This window comes from Trifolium pratense, linkage group LG3 (genome assembly GCF_020283565.1).
Source record: "Trifolium pratense cultivar HEN17-A07 linkage group LG3, ARS_RC_1.1, whole genome shotgun sequence".
NCBI lineage: Eukaryota > Viridiplantae > Streptophyta > Magnoliopsida > Fabales > Fabaceae > Trifolium > Trifolium pratense.
Genome location: NC_060061.1, coordinates 10678278 through 10694559, shown reverse-complemented (window position 1 = coordinate 10694559; position 16282 = coordinate 10678278). Strand labels below are relative to the sequence as shown.

General features: G+C 34.9%; 3 protein-coding genes across 4 annotated transcripts; all 3 read left to right on the top strand.

Annotated features, from left to right (window-relative positions):
- Window positions 1-3: 3 nt before the first annotated feature.
- Window positions 4-6605, top strand: LOC123914146 (probable CoA ligase CCL12). 2 transcript variants are annotated; one of them, XM_045965163.1, is made up of 15 exons: window positions 87-307; window positions 346-629; window positions 850-982; window positions 1090-1349; window positions 1431-1632; window positions 2592-2632; window positions 2990-3118; window positions 3308-3381; window positions 3456-3676; window positions 3845-3939; window positions 4012-4228; window positions 4935-5060; window positions 5458-5556; window positions 5831-6037; window positions 6178-6605. In XM_045965163.1, the coding sequence occupies exons 2-15, from the start codon at window positions 361-363 to the stop codon at window positions 6289-6291; spliced, it is 2187 nt and encodes a 728-aa protein (XP_045821119.1). In that variant the 5' UTR covers window positions 87-307; window positions 346-360; the 3' UTR covers window positions 6292-6605. The 2 variants fall into 2 exon arrangements, with proteins under 2 accessions (XP_045821118.1, XP_045821119.1); XM_045965162.1 differs by having other exon boundaries at window positions 4-629.
- A 673-nt stretch (window positions 6606-7278) lies between these two features.
- LOC123914147 (thioredoxin-like fold domain-containing protein MRL7, chloroplastic) lies at window positions 7279-9909 on the top strand. The gene is made up of 4 exons (XM_045965164.1): window positions 7279-8341; window positions 8950-9034; window positions 9262-9373; window positions 9518-9909. Exons 1-4 carry the CDS (start codon window positions 7554-7556, stop codon window positions 9619-9621), a joined length of 1089 nt encoding a protein of 362 aa, XP_045821120.1. The 5' UTR covers window positions 7279-7553; the 3' UTR covers window positions 9622-9909.
- Window positions 9910-11862: 1953 nt separating this feature from the next.
- Window positions 11863-16270, top strand: LOC123914145 (mitochondrial dicarboxylate/tricarboxylate transporter DTC). Its single transcript, XM_045965161.1, has 6 exons — window positions 11863-12265; window positions 12383-12466; window positions 12738-12799; window positions 13138-13499; window positions 15555-15769; window positions 15850-16270. Exons 1-6 carry the CDS (start codon window positions 12140-12142, stop codon window positions 15904-15906), a joined length of 906 nt encoding a protein of 301 aa, XP_045821117.1. The 5' UTR covers window positions 11863-12139; the 3' UTR covers window positions 15907-16270.
- Window positions 16271-16282: the final 12 nt, after the last annotated feature.

Here is a 16282-nt window from a genome sequence, read left to right as displayed (position 1 = left end):
TCTAGAGGAAAAAAAATGCATTTTGGCAATAAAAAAATAAAAATAAATAAAGTCTTTAAAAATTCTTCTTCAACACACCCAACCCTCACTAATCCAAACATATGCGAGAAACATGAACTTTGAAAGATGCAAATCCCACCTAGTACCTACTCCCAATCTGTTAGGTGGGTAGTGAGGATGGGGATCAACGAGTGAGTCAAAGTCCACAACTATAACTACCAGTCTATAACTACCACCGTTTCTTCGCCCGCCACAACAAACAACATTCAAACCATCATTGATGCTTGCTTGCTTGTAGTTTGAAGCTGAGAGAGAGAGAGAGAGAGAGAGAGAGAGAGAGAGAGAGAGAGAGAGAGAGAGATGGGTAAAAAGAGCATAAAGGAGTTGGGAGTCAACGACTTTGTCAAGGCTGGTTTATCACCAGCTGAAGCCAATGAATTGAAGGAACTTCTTCTACTCTCACTCCCAATCTCACATTCACTCTCCTCCACTGACACATGGCACCACCTCGTCAGCCGCAGAGTCCTCAAACCATCATACCCTCATCCTCTTCATCAGCTTCTCTATTATACCGTCTATTCCGATCATCAATCATCTTCTTCTCCCCCTCTTTATTGGTTCCCTTCTCTGTAAGTGTATCATTACATACTCCCTCTGATCACTCGTTAAGCTGATTGAATAATTAATGTATTTGGTCTATATTATTATACTCTCTCTGATCACTCATTACGCTATTGAATAAGTAATGTATCTGGTCTATATTATTATAAAGATTAGTATGCTTGTTACTTGTATTCGTTTTCAATTCTATTTATTATTTATTTATTTATTGTTGGTTTCCACATTTAGAGAGCAAGCAAGACGCACCAATTTGGGTCGTTTCATGGAAATTCACGCTTCTCGGATTTTAGGACCATCCTCCTACAAGGATCCTATTACTAGTTTTCCACTTTTTCATAACTTCTCTGTTCAACACCCTCAGGCAACTACAATACAACTTACTTCTCATTTCATTTTATACATTTTCATTCTAGTATTTCTGTAATGTAATTTCAACATCTATTGTGTTTGTATTGCATTGTACTGCAGGTGTACTGGTCTCTTGTTCTCAACGAACTTTCTATTTCCTTTGCTCAATCTCCAAATTGCATTTTAGATACATCCGACCCTTCGAAAAATGGCGGAACCTGGCTTCCTGGTTCTGTCCTCAATATTGCTGATTGTTGTTTGCAACCCAGCTCCCACCCTAACAAACAAGACGACAGCATAGCCATCGTTTGGAGGGAGGAAGGTTCTGATGATTCTGAGGTTAATCGTATCACTCTCAAACAACTTAGACAGCAAGTCATGTATGTCACCTCTTATGTCTCACTCTCATGTCTCTCCTCACCCTTTTGGTATTCTTATTGTGTTTGCCATGTTATTTTCAGGTTGGTGGCGAATGCAATAGATGCCAATTTCTCAAAGGGTGATGCAATTGCAATTGACACCCAAATGACAGTCAATGCTGTGATTATATATCTCGCCATTGTTTTAGCAGGATGTGCTGTGGTGTCAATAGCTGATAGCTTTGCACCAAAAGAAATTGCAACTCGTCTCCGTGTTTCTAATGCAAAGGGCATTTTCACACAGGTAAGATTCTAAATTTGGAACTATGTTTATGACTTTAACTCTAATGACACTGTTGATGGAAGTGAAAATGTTCAATAGTTGGACTTGTCTTTGTTGTTTAGTTACCAATTTATGTGTGTATATATGATAATAGTATTCAATAGTTAGAACTGCCAAAAAACTGCAGATATGGTCAATGTGCATGATCTCTAATTCTTGGAGAGCTTCTTTGGAATACTTATTTTTTATGTCTTGCCCTTTTTATGAGGACACTATCCCATCCAGCTATAAGTATCAATTTCAGCAAACTTCTGGTCTTTTTGATCTTGTTTACACTATCTAGGCTTTTGCGAATGGTGCATTGCAAGCTCCGGAAAGGTTTAGGGTTTTAAAAAGGAGTAAGGAGTAAGGAGGTAGAAAAGTAGATTGGTTGAAATCCTAATGCATGTATGTCATAGCAAGTATGAATTGCAATTGCAAGCAAAATGGTGAATTTAACAACCATAATGCTACTGATTTAGCATCCAAAACAGTACTTGGGAAATTAAACAATTTGGACTGTGAATGAATGAAATTTTGATGACATCTAGCTAGGAGAGCAGAATTGAACATGTCATTAACTTGAAGGAAACATTAGTTCAACTCTGAGAGAAGCTCCTAAGAAACACCTTAATCTAAACGGCCTTTCTAAAAATTTTGTTTTCTACAGAATAAAAATAGGATTGTTAAATCCATGTGGATGAATCCACTTACTAGAGTGGGAAAGGGCTTTTGCTGTAATTAGAGTATTTAAAGTAGAGAGAGTGGGAGAGGAAAAACAAGCAAGAATGCGGCAAGAAAACTGGGACTATAGTGCCCTATTTCAGTTTCTGCAATCTCTGGGTTAATTCCCAGTTTTCTTTGATATTAGAGTGGGTTTCTATCAACTTCCATTTTTTTAACAAACTAAAATTGTATTTCACTTGGCTTTTTGTTTTCAGGATTTCATATCAGGAGGTGGCAGGAAAATCCCGTTGTACAGGTAAAAAAATTCACTGGGCCTGGGGCATGGTTATGATGCCTTAATCTGGTTTGTCTATTTAAAAATAGTTGGCATTTTAAGTGCAAATAAAATTTATTTCTTATATTAGCCTTAACTTTTCTAACTTGGTACAATTGGAAATTCAGCATATGTTATCGTTAGGTTGTGTAGGGATTTAATGTTTAAATTCTAGATGCTGATCTAGAAAATACTTAATTGATTTCTTCTCTCAGAGTACTTTACAGTCCTTACTTGAGCTTGATATTACTCATGTTTGACTGGTTGTTAGATGGATTTACTAAGTTCTTTAAGCCCGTAGATCGCTAGAGACCTCATTCTGCATATTTGTCTTTGCAGTCGAGTCATTGAGGCAGCTGCATGTAAAGTTATCGTGCTCCCTGTGATAGGTGATGATGTAGCTGTAAAATTAAGGGAACAAGACTTGTCATGGAAAGATTTTCTCTCCTCTGGAAGTCAGAGCTCCAGGTAGTGCATATTGCAATGCATTCATTAGACAATAACTTAATTCAATTAAGTGGTCAGTGGTCACTTTTACATCCTAATAGTCCTTGCAAAATATCCTAAAAATGGGCTACAAAAGAGAGTTTGAGAAATTTCACGGTTTCTTTTTTGTAAGTTTTGTTTAGTCTGACCTTAACACCCGAATCTTTGCAGATCGGATCATTATTCTCCAGTATATCAATCAATCGATTCTGTCACTAATATACTATTCTCATCTGGAACAACAGGTAAAGTTCTCTCATAACATCTCTCAGGTAGAGATCACCATTATAATGATTTTCTGGTTATTTGTCTTTATCAGGAGATCCAAAAGCTATTCCTTGGACTCAACTCGCCCCAATACGAAGTGCTGCTGATGGATGGGCTGCGATTGATGTTCAAGTTGGAGATGTCTATTGCTGGCCTACAAATTTAGGATGGGTGATAGGACCTACTTTATTATATCATTGCTTTCTAAATGGTGCTACTCTTGCTTTGTACCATGGATCTCCTCAAGGCCGTGGTTTTGGGAAGTTTGTTCAGGTGAGTCTTCCAAGTACATCAAATGTATTAGTGACACTCCGTGTATATATAGCATTCTCGGATTATAATTTAAACACAGATTCTATTACATGCCTATCATCTCTTTTCCTTCTCAACAAATACATCACACCAAGGCACAACTTTATTCATTGTACTATGATCGTTCAGGATGCAGGTGTTACCATTTTGGGAACCGTTCCAAGCTTAGTGAAATCTTGGAAGAGTACTCGATGCATGGAGGGCTTGGATTGGACAAAGATAAAGTAATATCTATTAGAAGTGTAAAGAATAAAATAGCTACTAAGAAAAATGAACTAAACTGCTCTTGTATGCAGATTATTTTGTTCCACTGGAGAAACATCAAATGTTGATGATGATCTATGGCTTTCTTCAAGATCTTATTACAATCCAATCATTGAATTATGTGGAGGAACTGAGCTTGCGTCCAGCTACATTGCAGGAAGCCCCTTGCAGCCTCAAGCTTTTGGAGCATTCAGCACAGCATCAATGACAACTGGCATTGTCATTCTTGACGAAAATGGAGTTCCTTATGTAAGAACTTTTTCTGGATAATTTATATTCTTTGGTCATATTTTATTTAATTGTGTTGCCAGTCTTCCGCTTCTCACCACATCACATTGTGTCAATACATCGGTATTATTTTGTTGTGGCAAAGGTGATGGATGTTTGCTTACTTCATCTTCTGGACTAGGGAACAAAAAGAATATGTTAGCTATGAAGTACTGACACGGACATTGGACACGACATTGACACATCGACACATATACTAATTTCAAAAAATGAATTAATTGAATGTTATCACATGTGTCGGAGTCGTGCCGGTGTACACCGACACATGTTGAACACCAAACGCACCTTCAATCAGAAGTGTTAGTTCTACCAAGAATGTTGGATTGATAATGGCTAATCAGATACCATAGTCTCAAAATCTATGATCCATAATTCATAATGGCCATCAATTTGAATATTCCACATGAATCATTTTCCATACTTGTTTCTGTATTGGTCTAGTTTTTATGCTAACCCTTGGTTCGTCAATTTTTCCTGTAACTTCCAGTCCTTCTTGCGCTCTATAATTCTTTAGAAATTTCACATTGTTGCAAATTGGTTGTTTGCTTCATCCCCAAATTACCCAATAAACTTTTATCATTTTCTCCATATTAGTATACTATCTTTGGGTTAGACAATTTATATATAGGTTTCCTGATTTATTTGATCTCTTTGACCAATATGACAGCCAGAAAATGTTCCTTGTGTTGGTGAAGTGGGTTTGTTACCTCTCTCTCTCGGAGCATCTGATAGATTGCTGAATGCCAACCATGACGATGTTTACTTTAAGGGAATGCCCATATATAAAGGAAAGGTAACTTCTTCAATTAATATGCTTAGAATGATTTTTCACATTTAGATACAACTACTTTGACATATTAGTTCTTTCATTCATGAAGGGAAACATATATTCTCATCAGTGTCCTAAAAGGCTTCTAAGGACCTGCTTCACAAGCACATGTTTTTATGTGCAAATACCAAATTACGCATTGAGAAAATTATGAACTTTGGATGTTTGATTGTTGGTTATCAATGTCCAAATGTACTGTATATCAGTAACATATACACTAAGGATTTTCAAACAATCCCTTTATTGTAAATTGCATGGACTAAATTTGTAATTCTAATTTCTAACTACTATCATTCTGCTATTACTGCTATAATAATAACTCATTAACTTGTCATGTCTATCTTGATATGTGTATTAGCAGGTTCTTAGGAGACATGGAGACATCATCAAGAGAATGGTCGGTGGTTATATCATTGTACAAGGGAGGGCTGATGACACCATGAATCTCGGTGGAATAAAGGTATCACTCTTTCAGGGAGAACCCTGAATAAGAAAACTACTATGAATGTCGTTGTCACTGTCATTGAATCTGAGTAGTCAAAGTTATCAACCAATGAGATCGTAGGAGAATAATCATAATATACTTGGATGATTAAAGAAAAAATGGAAAAAAGAGAACATGTGTGTATTTCGTTCTTTATATGGATTAATGAATTTTTAACTTAACATTAAACATTACTCTTTCGACTGGATAATGTTATTCATACTTAGAATTTTATGTTGCTGATATGCAGACAAGTTCAATTGAAATTGAGCGAGTCTGTGACAGAGCTGATGAGTGTATTTTGGAGACAGCTGCAGTCGGTGTTGCAACTGAAAATAGGGGGCCAGAACAACTGGTTGTATTTGTAGTTCTAAAGAAAGGATACAATTCAAATGCAGAAACTCTAAGGATGAAATTTTCTAAAGCTATTCAAAGCAACCTCAATCCTTTGTTTAAGGTCTGACCCTTTGGTTGAATTTGAACAATTATGAATTGTTTGCAGCTTATTTACTTTTTGAAAAGTGAAAACTGACCTGATTTATGATTAAACCTATGTAACTGACACACAGAACAAATCTTTTCATTACATTATTACAGGTAAGTGTCGTTAAAATAGTTCCGGAGTTTCCTCGAACATCTTCCAACAAAATCTTGAGGAGGGTAATGAGGGATCAAATGAAGCGTGAACTATCGGTTCAGAGCAGACTTTAGTGACCACTAATTCTCAGGCATACTAGTAGGACAGACACCAATGCTCAATCCTCTTAATGTGGATACATAGTGAGGGATGAACAAGACAGTCAATCTTTTGACCTGGAAGCTTGAAGATTTCATTTGGTCTATAGAATATAGTTTTGCCGGGTGAAGTCCTACTCCTAGGCATGTAAGCAAAGCTATGAAAATCAGTGACACTAGTGATGGGTGTATGAATAATAAATTGTATAAATAAATATCATGGAAAAAAAAACTAATTGTAGAATAACAAGTTACAGCCCTTCATAAATGTTATAAACAGTGTTTTAGAAGGGACTCATGCTGTTTGTAGTGCAGTTGAATTTTGCATTTTTTGGGCATTTGCAAAAGTTACATCAAATCCACTTTGACATGATGCTCAAAGAAGTATTGGAACTCTTTTTAGATGACATAAATTATTCAAAAATGTACTCAATACTGGCCACCCTTCTGGCACCGCGACATCGTTGAGTTGGCCTGGTTAGTGCGTGAGATCAGCCAACTTAAACATTGAAATGGTTCCCGAAAAGATTCAGTGTTCCGTTGTTGTAGTAGACTGCAGTTAGGTGAGTGTTCTTTTGGAATGAGAAAATATTCATTTTTCTGAGTTGTGAATGAAAAATGAACCACACTTGTTTATTTATACAAGTTCTAGTGCATTTTAGACCACACAAAGTCACAAACTGTCCAGTGCATTGAGTTAGCTAGACGTAGCGAACGATAGTTTTTTCAAACCAATGTGTTATTTCATCCTGGGTGCGTGACGGGTGCAAAAATGTAACCTGTGAACTGAGTTTGTTATTTAAGTAGCGACGGGTATTTTGGTCATTTTCTAGGGCGCATGAGAAATAGTGGGGGGCGCGGAAAAAAAAACTCCAAAGTAGTGTAACTTCCAAAATGAAAGGCCCAATAAAAGATCTGGTACATAGGAGTTGGCCCAATAAGCAGCCACAAGAAGCTGAGTATGAGTAGCATAGCATGATTATCAGAAAATAAAGAGGGGGAAAACTGAAAAAGGCAAGTAGTACGTTCAAGCAGTCACACACAACTACCGTCGTTACAACCCGAATTGAAGTAACTATATTAATTGCTTCCTTCTCAGTATCTTCTGTTTCCATCTTTGAAACCCGAATTGAAGTAAGTGTTTCGTTTATTTATTTAGTTCAGTGACAATTTGTGTTCCCGCGTGTTTTTGAACACCAACTGTTTGTTAAAATAACCCAACTATATACAATACCAAAATGCTAATTCTTCAAACAGCTATTGTGCCCGGAAGCTTCTCACCTTTTCATGCTACAAAACTTGATACAAATTTTCAATCTTTTTCTCATTCACGGTTCTTTTCTTATTCAACTAAATCTACCCATCGAATTGTAAAGCCTATATCAATATCATGTTCTGTTTCAACTAACTCTAGTTCGAAACCTGAACCGGAAAACAATTCTACCTCCAAATTAAGAGGGGGAAATAAGGGGAAAAGTTCCCAACATGAAGATGATGTATCCATTAATAAGGGTGATGGAAAATCTGAGGATAACTTCCCGACAATTATTCCAAGGAAGCCGAGGCGCGGTCGTAAAAGTGAGGCAATGAAAGTTGAAGATTTTATACGTAACAGACTCCAGACCACATTCGATGCAATTCGGCAACAAAATGCGGATGCTTTGAAGAATCATAAGGATATAATGAAGGACAGTGTACATGACGAGTCTAAATCAAAAGAAAGCGACGATGAAGATGATGATGAGGAGGAGGAGGAGGAAGATGAAAATGATGGAGGAAAGAAGGGTGTAATTGAGGAAGAAAGTGAGAGCTGGCCATTGGATGCGGATGTTGGGTGGGGAACTAGAGCTTCAGAGTATTTTGAGAAGCATCCAATAAAGAATGTTGTGGGAGAAGATGGTGTTGAAATTGACTGGGAAGGGGAGATTGATGATAATTGGGTGCAGGAGATCAATTGTTTGGAGTGGGAAAGTTTTGCTTTTCATCCCAGCCCTTTAATTGTTCTTGTCTTTGAACGCTATAACAGGTACCTACTAAGTCTTAAATGCGTCCATGCAACTCGACTAATCAGTATAATGTCTTATGTCTTAATGTGCTTCCATGAAATTGATTCTTCTGTATAATGAAAATCCAAAATTTCAATATACTTTGTGCTGCCGATGATTTACTATTTGCTTTTAAGATGTCAATTGTTCCCAATAGATGTTTGTCATTTACTCGAAGGTATTATAAAGCAAAAAGAAACACCTGGTTGAATGTAGGAATGCATAAACAAGTTTATTAGGAACAAATTTATGTATCAATTGTTTTAGTTATATATCTTTTTTACTTTTAAAGTTTGAAATATATGAAATGCTCACATTATTATAATGACTTGTCGATATGAATTTTAAATAATTCTTAGTTTCTTATGTTGGAATTATAATGTGAATAGTTAGTATCACATTTGGTAGAATTGGACTAAATGAAAGATATATAAAAGAGGTAACTCATATACTGGATGCCTTAAGGTTTTAGATAGAGATTTGGTGTTCTAGTTCGTTTGTTGTTGCTTGTGGTGCTCTTACATACGTAGACTCTTCAACAACTCAATGCTAAATGTGGCCTTGGGTGCTTGATTTTGATATTCCACAGGGCAACTGATAACTGGAAAAATTTGAAAGAGCTGGAGAAAGCAGTAAAGGTGTTCTGGAGGGCTAAAGATCACTTACCTCCTCGGGTATGTTCAATTTCTTTTCAGTGTACTAAAACTGCATTTTTCATCTATTACATATTACCTGAAATGAAAAAATGATATGTTTGCTTTTCATCACTACAAACCTTTACCTTCTGATCACTCACTAGTTAGATTTGTCTTTTCTGTTCTTTATCAGTCAGTATTCAAGTGTTACAAGTGGTTACTACCTTGCCATTTTAAAACCTCGAGTTTGAATTTCCTATTTGTAGGCGATTAAGATAGACATTAACATTGAGAAAGACTTGGCTTATGCCCTCAAAGTTCGAGAATGTCCTCAAATTTTGTTTTTACGGGGCAATAATATGGTGTACAGGGAGAAAGGTGAGATTGTTTTTCATTCTCTTCACACTCTCAATGTGTACCAGAAACATAGTTTTTGTTTGGTTTTGGTATCAAGGGACACACACTCTCTTGGTCTATAGGTTCTGCTCTCATAATGATGCACTGTTACTTGTATCTTTGCAGAACTCAGAACTGCGGACGAGCTGGTTCAGATGATTGCATTTTTCTATTACAATGCAAAGAAGCCTGCATGGATAGATGACAAGGCCTTGTATTCGCGTTCATAATTGTTTTTTCAAGAATGTCACATGGCCCTCATGGCGTAGCAATTCTAAATTACAATAATGATCAACTATATAAAACTAAAGATATATATCAAGATTATTTAAATCTAGAAGCATGTTGTTGACCTAACCTTCCTGACTCACCAACAGGTAAGTTGCCATGCCTTTCAGTGTGCTGTGTTGGATCAAAATTTGAAATTGCATGTGGTATGAAAATTGTGTATAAATTGTTTCCCTTGAGATTTATGTTGCTTTAAAATAATACAGTTTTTATTATCTTTTTTCTTTTGACAGACAATTTTTATTATCTTAAACCATCATATCATAACCTGTTTAAAAACTTTTTGTTTTTGTCCCTGTTAAAAAAATCAAAATAATTCAGATACAAACAAATCAAAATTCATTGAAGGACACATACGTTTAATGTAATAATCGCCATTGGTTGGCAAATCCAAAGGGAGAGATTCGTACTTTAAGAATTGGGATTGTGGGGCAATGCTTAAGCTTCCACAAGATTTATATCCTCTGCCAAAACCAACTACTTCCACAAGTTGACACACAAGGAATCACACATCTTCGTGTGGAACACCAACATTGATTGAACATGCCAAACCTTATTTCTCATTGTGTTCTAAAATGCCCTTTGTGTCTTGCTTATTTTACTATCGAAATCCATGCGTGATACATGCATTCATTTTAATTCACAAATAATTTATTGGCAATCACTAATAACAATAGGTTGATTAAACTATTCAACCATCACAATTGATTTTTATAATTTTTTATGATAAGGTCTATGTGTAAAGCAACATAGAGGTTGACACCTTTTGTTGATCACATTTCATTTCTTATGAGATTTATTTATTCCTTATTTAGTAAGAGCAATATAAACTTCATCAAATCAAATAATATAAAAGAAGCTAAAGTATATTAAATATTGTATTGCTTTAGTATAAAAAAATATATTAAGAATTGGATTGCTAACCTTCCCAAGCAAAGTATGAGTAATTACTAATTAGCACTTCCATGTTAGTATGGTATGGGCGTGGACCATACTCCACTATCACCATGATAATTGATAAGTCTTGCTTGCTTTTCACTCTTGCTACAACCTTTAATTAATTTAGCTAAAGCTCATTCCTTTCAACATAGGAAAGCAACCCAACACAATGGGACATTTACCTAAGGGTCAGACTCTTTCTTTTTTTTTTTCTTCCAAAAATATAAAATAAGTTGTTTACTCTATAAAATTAGTAAATTACTAGTATTGTTTATTTTCTGTGGACTTCCAAAAGTGTAGCTCCTTTGGAGTAATGATGATCATATGAGAATCACTTCATAAAGGTTCATCACGCATCACACACCACCACAACCAGCTTCATTGCCCCAAGTGGACCGAGCCATCAATGTTCTTTTAACCACAACCACATCCACAACCATGCATAGCTAGCATTGGTGCAAACATTATTACTGTTAAATTAAATTATAATATTGTTATTTATTTGTACATTTTAATTTAATTAATAATGTTAAGATTGTTAGACAGAAACTTTTTAATAAATAATATTTCAATTTTTTTTCATAAAGGAAAACGAGAGGGGGATTCATATTACTCCAAATTTTAAATTTAATGGCAAAAGAACAAGTCAAAAATTCAGAAAAGTGAATTTAAAAAGTCTCGGGTTCGAGCCTTTTTTTTAACTTTAATACCTTTGTGGTCTAAACTGTGACATCATTTCCTGAATTTAAAATTGGACTTAATTGTAGTTTTAGTCCTACTATTTTCACACACTCATGAAATTGACCCCTACTTTAAAATCACCTAGTTTTGCTTCATCCATTAGATTTTTGTCCTTAAAAATAATGATTTAATAGATTTAAAATGATGTAACATATAATCCATGATATTAGATGATCAAAAGTAAAAAAAATTACAAGAAAATTCATTAAAACCTTCTGTTTCAATTTCATAAATTATTCATTTTTGTAATTTAATTAATAGAATATAAATAATTACTCCACTTTAGATGAATCCACATCATCATATCACATGTCTTGCCTAGGAATATTCACGAGAACGAGTGACCCATTCAACCTGATAATTAAATTCAATCCAACCTACATTTTACCCGAACCGGCTCAAGTGCAAGTTTAATCTGAACCAACCCGTTTCGTAAAACCACAATTAATCCTTAAATTTGTTCTTATAAAAAGAAGAGGAAAGGGTTTATATTCTACTGGCTGAAAACCAGTTTCGTAAAATATGGAAAAGGTAAGGTCAATAAATTCAACAAAATTAAAAATAACATTAAAATTATTAAGTTCGATTCCTTTTCATTGTTTTCCTTTCCTTGTTTGTTGGGTTAAGAAGAGAGAGAGTGAGGTTTCGCTTTGTGCCACAAAAAACAACAATATATAAACTCAAAACTATACTACTAGATTCGTTTTCTTCTTCAGCTCTTAATCTCTCTCTCGTTTTCTTCTCTAATCTCTCTTCAATCTCACAACACTAACATCAACAATGGGAGACGAGAAGAAGCCTAAGCCTGTTCCTGTTGGTGTCTGGCCAACCATCAAACCTTTCGTTAATGGTGGTGCTTCTGGCATGCTCGCTACCTGTGTTATTCAACCCATTGATATGATCAAGGTTTTTTTCATAAAGTTTTGATTTTGATTCTTTTTTCATCTAAATTGGTATCTGGGTCTGTTTTATTTTTCTGGTTAAACTCAGATCTGTGGTTTTTTTTTTTTTTATTGTGTTCAGGTTAGGATTCAACTGGGTCAAGGATCTGCTGCAAGTGTTACAAGCAATATGCTTAAGAATGAGGGTGTTGGTGCTTTCTATAAGGTTTTCTTTCTACAGATCTTTGATTGCTTGTTCTTTCTGGATAAGATTTGTGTTGATGATTTCAATGTGGGATTACTGTGATATAGATTAAAATACATTTTACTTACCTGGTTGTAGATCTGTTAGTTGAATGAGATTTTGTATGTTTGTTGATTTGGCTTATGAATTTGTTGAGTTAATGGATTTGACATTTTAGGATTTGGTTTTGTTATTTATTCTTTGTTGAGGTATGAATCTAGTGGTGTCTAAACTGAATAATCACTTTATGCAGGGTCTATCAGCTGGGTTACTCAGGCAGGCTACATACACCACTGCTCGACTTGGAACGTTTAGGTGAGTTGTTATGATCACATTATTCGTCGCAGCTGGATTTGGATTCACTTTTGTAAACAATGTCTTTATGATGCAATTTCTTTTAGAGCTTTCTTCGGAAGCTGCTGATTTAGCTTAGAGCAGGGGCTTTTGAATTTCTCTTTTCATTAGACATTACATAATTGTTATAAAGTTTTTAAGCATATTCTACAATTGAATTGGTTTTTCTTCGAATAAACACATACAATTGGAACATTTATTGATTTTCTTTCTGAGGCTTTAGGAGTCCTTTGTGATGCTTATGCGATGCATCTATTATGGTTTTAACAGTTTTGTCTTAATTGTTTTAATTTTTTTAGAATCTTGACAAATAAAGCAATTGAAGCTAATGAGGGAAAGCCCTTGCCACTCTACCAAAAAGCTCTATGTGGGCTGACTGCTGGTGCTATTGGAGCAACTGTTGGTAGTCCAGCAGATTTGGCACTCATTCGTATGCAGGCTGATGCAACTTTACCTCTTGCTCAGCGCCGGAATTACACAAACGCCTTCCAGGCACTTTACCGTATTGGTGCAGATGAAGGGATTCTATCACTTTGGAAGGGTGCTGGACCTACTGTTGTAAGAGCCATGGCATTGAACATGGGCATGCTTGCATCTTATGATCAAAGTGTTGAGTTCTTCAAGGATACCGTTGGTCTAGGTGAAATGACTACTGTGGTTGGTAAGTAACCATTTTAATATTGTTGTTGACTACTCTTAATTGAACTTTATTGCCAAAATTATTGGCATGTGTCGATTGCCTGCAACTTATTGCTACTATTGTTGACTACATTTTATTCCACTGATGTTTCAAAAGTACACACTTTACTTCCATAGACCTCCTTTATAACTGATTAACTTATTCAAACTTATCAGTAGGAGAGTCACTAACTCACCATCTTCATCTACAATTACTTTATCTGCCTATATTTACCAGAAGATATAGTCTTTGCATGTTTTGTTTCTTAGTTGTTTAGGACCATAGACCTACTTTATATTGTCTGATGTGTGGTGGTTCAACTCTTTCATCAACTATTTACTCAACTCAACAATCTATTACCTCAAGTTTCCCTTGGAAGACGAATATCAGTGCATTTTTATGAAGTTTGTGTTATATTGAAATTAAAAAAGGGATTACTCTTAGCAATCAGCATACCTTATCATAATTTGAGAATGTAGTTTATCCTTTTAAAACTAACAAGAGTCTAAAATACTGGGATTTTGAAGTCGCTGCACTAATGTACTCTAGGTTGTCAATAACGACACTTTAAGTATATAAATTAGAACAGCTTAAATGAATTGAAGATTGGATTTTAATCTCTGCTATGCTAAAGGGGTTAAGTGGCTATGTAGAATTTTAAGATTTTGGAAACTAAAGTGGGATGAAAGGGTTACTCAAAGGGTGAATTGAAATCAAAGTGGCTATGTAGAATCTCCATGTATTCAAGAAACATGGAGTTCTTTGTCCCTAAATTTCTTTAACACACACAATATGAAATCCCCTAATCTCCCCTTATTCATTATATCACATGACCTTTCACTCTCTGGCTAACTTTTTGGCTAACTAATCTATTTACTAGCTAATTGGTGGGATTGCCCAACTGGCTCCCCCCTTAATGTAGATGTGTTGTCCTCAAACTAGATTCATGTATATCGTAGGTATTATGGCATGCATTAAGTAACTCCTTGTTGTATTTTGATTTTCCTTTGAGTTTGAATATATTCTCATTGCAATAAATTAAAATATGTCATCTTATTATTTAAACTTTGAAAAATGCTTTTAAGTCAAAATCGTTTTAATAGAGTCTTTTACGCAAAGTGGGATAATTTTGGGTTAGATCGTTTTTTTACATATATTTAGTTCAAAAAACAATTTACCAAACCAACGGTAAACTTGAATTTTAATATATATATATATATATATATATATATATATATATATATATATATATATATATATATATATATATATATATTCGAAAAGTGAAAACATCATTGTTATTAGAGGCCCTTCTCAAGATAACAAGTTGAATGTATGTAAGCTCCAGTTTGGTTCATTTAACAAGTTCAATTATCATCTCTCTTTGAATGGAGCTAAGTAGGCACATGAGCTGGCTCGGCTTATTTACTGCCCTACTTTTAAGTTTGCATTGCTAAAGTTTTTGTCCTTGTAGTATAGGGATAATTTAATAAACTTATTACTTTCATATTTTTTTTGTTTGAATTGACAATACATGTAGTGTCATTTAAGTGGTACATGAAGATGAAGGACACCGGGAAAGTTTAACCTTGTTTTGTTGTAAATAATCAAAACTTATCGTTAATCAAACTGTCATTCTCATTTTTTAAAAACATTGTATCTGGTTCTTTATCTTGTCAACATCCATGGTATATACCCAAAAGACCACATATTTAGTTATTGACCATTTTGGTATATGCTTTTGTTTCCATTAGTGCTCTTGAAATCTGTCTCATGAACTTTGCCTGATGCTTATGTGTTTCAATTATTTGTGTTCCAAGTTGTGATTATGGTTGATCTTTGATATTTCAGAAGCTAGTACAATTTAACACTTATATCAAAATTTCTCCTTTATTAAACACAGTTTTTCTTCTAAGTGGAAATGTAATGTTCCACGTTGATTGTGTTAACCAATTAAGCTACATATGTGAAAGTCCTTTTTATTATGTTACAATGAAGAGTTTATTCTTAACATTTGCTACTGAATCTCTTGTTCAGGTGCAAGTAGTGTATCTGGATTTTTTGCAGCAGCTTGCAGTTTGCCATTTGATTATGTGAAGACACAGATTCAGAAGATGCAACCTGATGCTGAAGGAAAATATCCATACACCGGCTCTCTTGACTGTGCCGTCAAAACCTTCAAAGCAGGAGGACCCTTCAAATTTTACACTGGATTCCCCGTCTACTGTGTCAGGATTGCTCCTCATGTCATGGTATTAATCTATTTACACTGATTCTTTCTTTTGCCTTTGTTATTATGTGCTTCTCTAACGATTATTATTAATTATGGCAGATGACATGGATCTTCCTCAACCAGCTTCAGAAATTGGAGAAAAGTTATGGCTTGTAGGTGACGTTCAAGCATTTTGCTGTTGAATTCAAGCTTTTGAGCATTGAATAATTGGTTGGCTGTGTTGTGGCCCATTTTGGCAATTAAACACCAATGGATTTGATCATTTTTTTTAAGATTTAAATAGTCATATGCAATTGAAGCGGAGAATTTAACTTACATTACTTTGTATCTGTAATATATAGAATTTGCTGCGGTTGGAGCATAGCAGTAGTTAAGTATAAATCCCATTTTTGAATGGAGAAACTTGTTGAGATATCTTAAACTAGAATAAGTACTCCATCTTATCTAAAGGCACCATTTTGATTCGACATCAAGTTTTGTATTTTTTCTTCCTTATTTCGAGTACATCTTATTTATTGAAGCTTTTTTGTTG

Coding starts and splice junctions, on each gene's coding strand:
- LOC123914147 (XM_045965164.1), top strand. CDS start 7,554: ATGCTAATTCTTCAAACAGCTATTGTGCCCGGAAGCTTCTCACCTTTT. Junction 8,342..8,949: donor GTCTTTGAACGCTATAACAG/GTACCTACTAAG, acceptor GATATTCCACAG/GGCAACTGATAACTGGAAAA. Junction 9,374..9,517: donor TATGGTGTACAGGGAGAAAG/GTGAGATTGTTT, acceptor GTATCTTTGCAG/AACTCAGAACTGCGGACGAG.
- LOC123914146 (XM_045965162.1), top strand. CDS start 361: ATGGGTAAAAAGAGCATAAAGGAGTTGGGAGTCAACGACTTTGTCAAG. Junction 630..849: donor CTTTATTGGTTCCCTTCTCT/GTAAGTGTATCA, acceptor TTCCACATTTAG/AGAGCAAGCAAGACGCACCA. Junction 3,677..3,844: donor GTTTTGGGAAGTTTGTTCAG/GTGAGTCTTCCA, acceptor ATGATCGTTCAG/GATGCAGGTGTTACCATTTT.
- LOC123914145 (XM_045965161.1), top strand. CDS start 12,140: ATGGGAGACGAGAAGAAGCCTAAGCCTGTTCCTGTTGGTGTCTGGCCA. Junction 13,500..15,554: donor TGAAATGACTACTGTGGTTG/GTAAGTAACCAT, acceptor TCTCTTGTTCAG/GTGCAAGTAGTGTATCTGGA. Junction 15,770..15,849: donor GGATTGCTCCTCATGTCATG/GTATTAATCTAT, acceptor TAATTATGGCAG/ATGACATGGATCTTCCTCAA.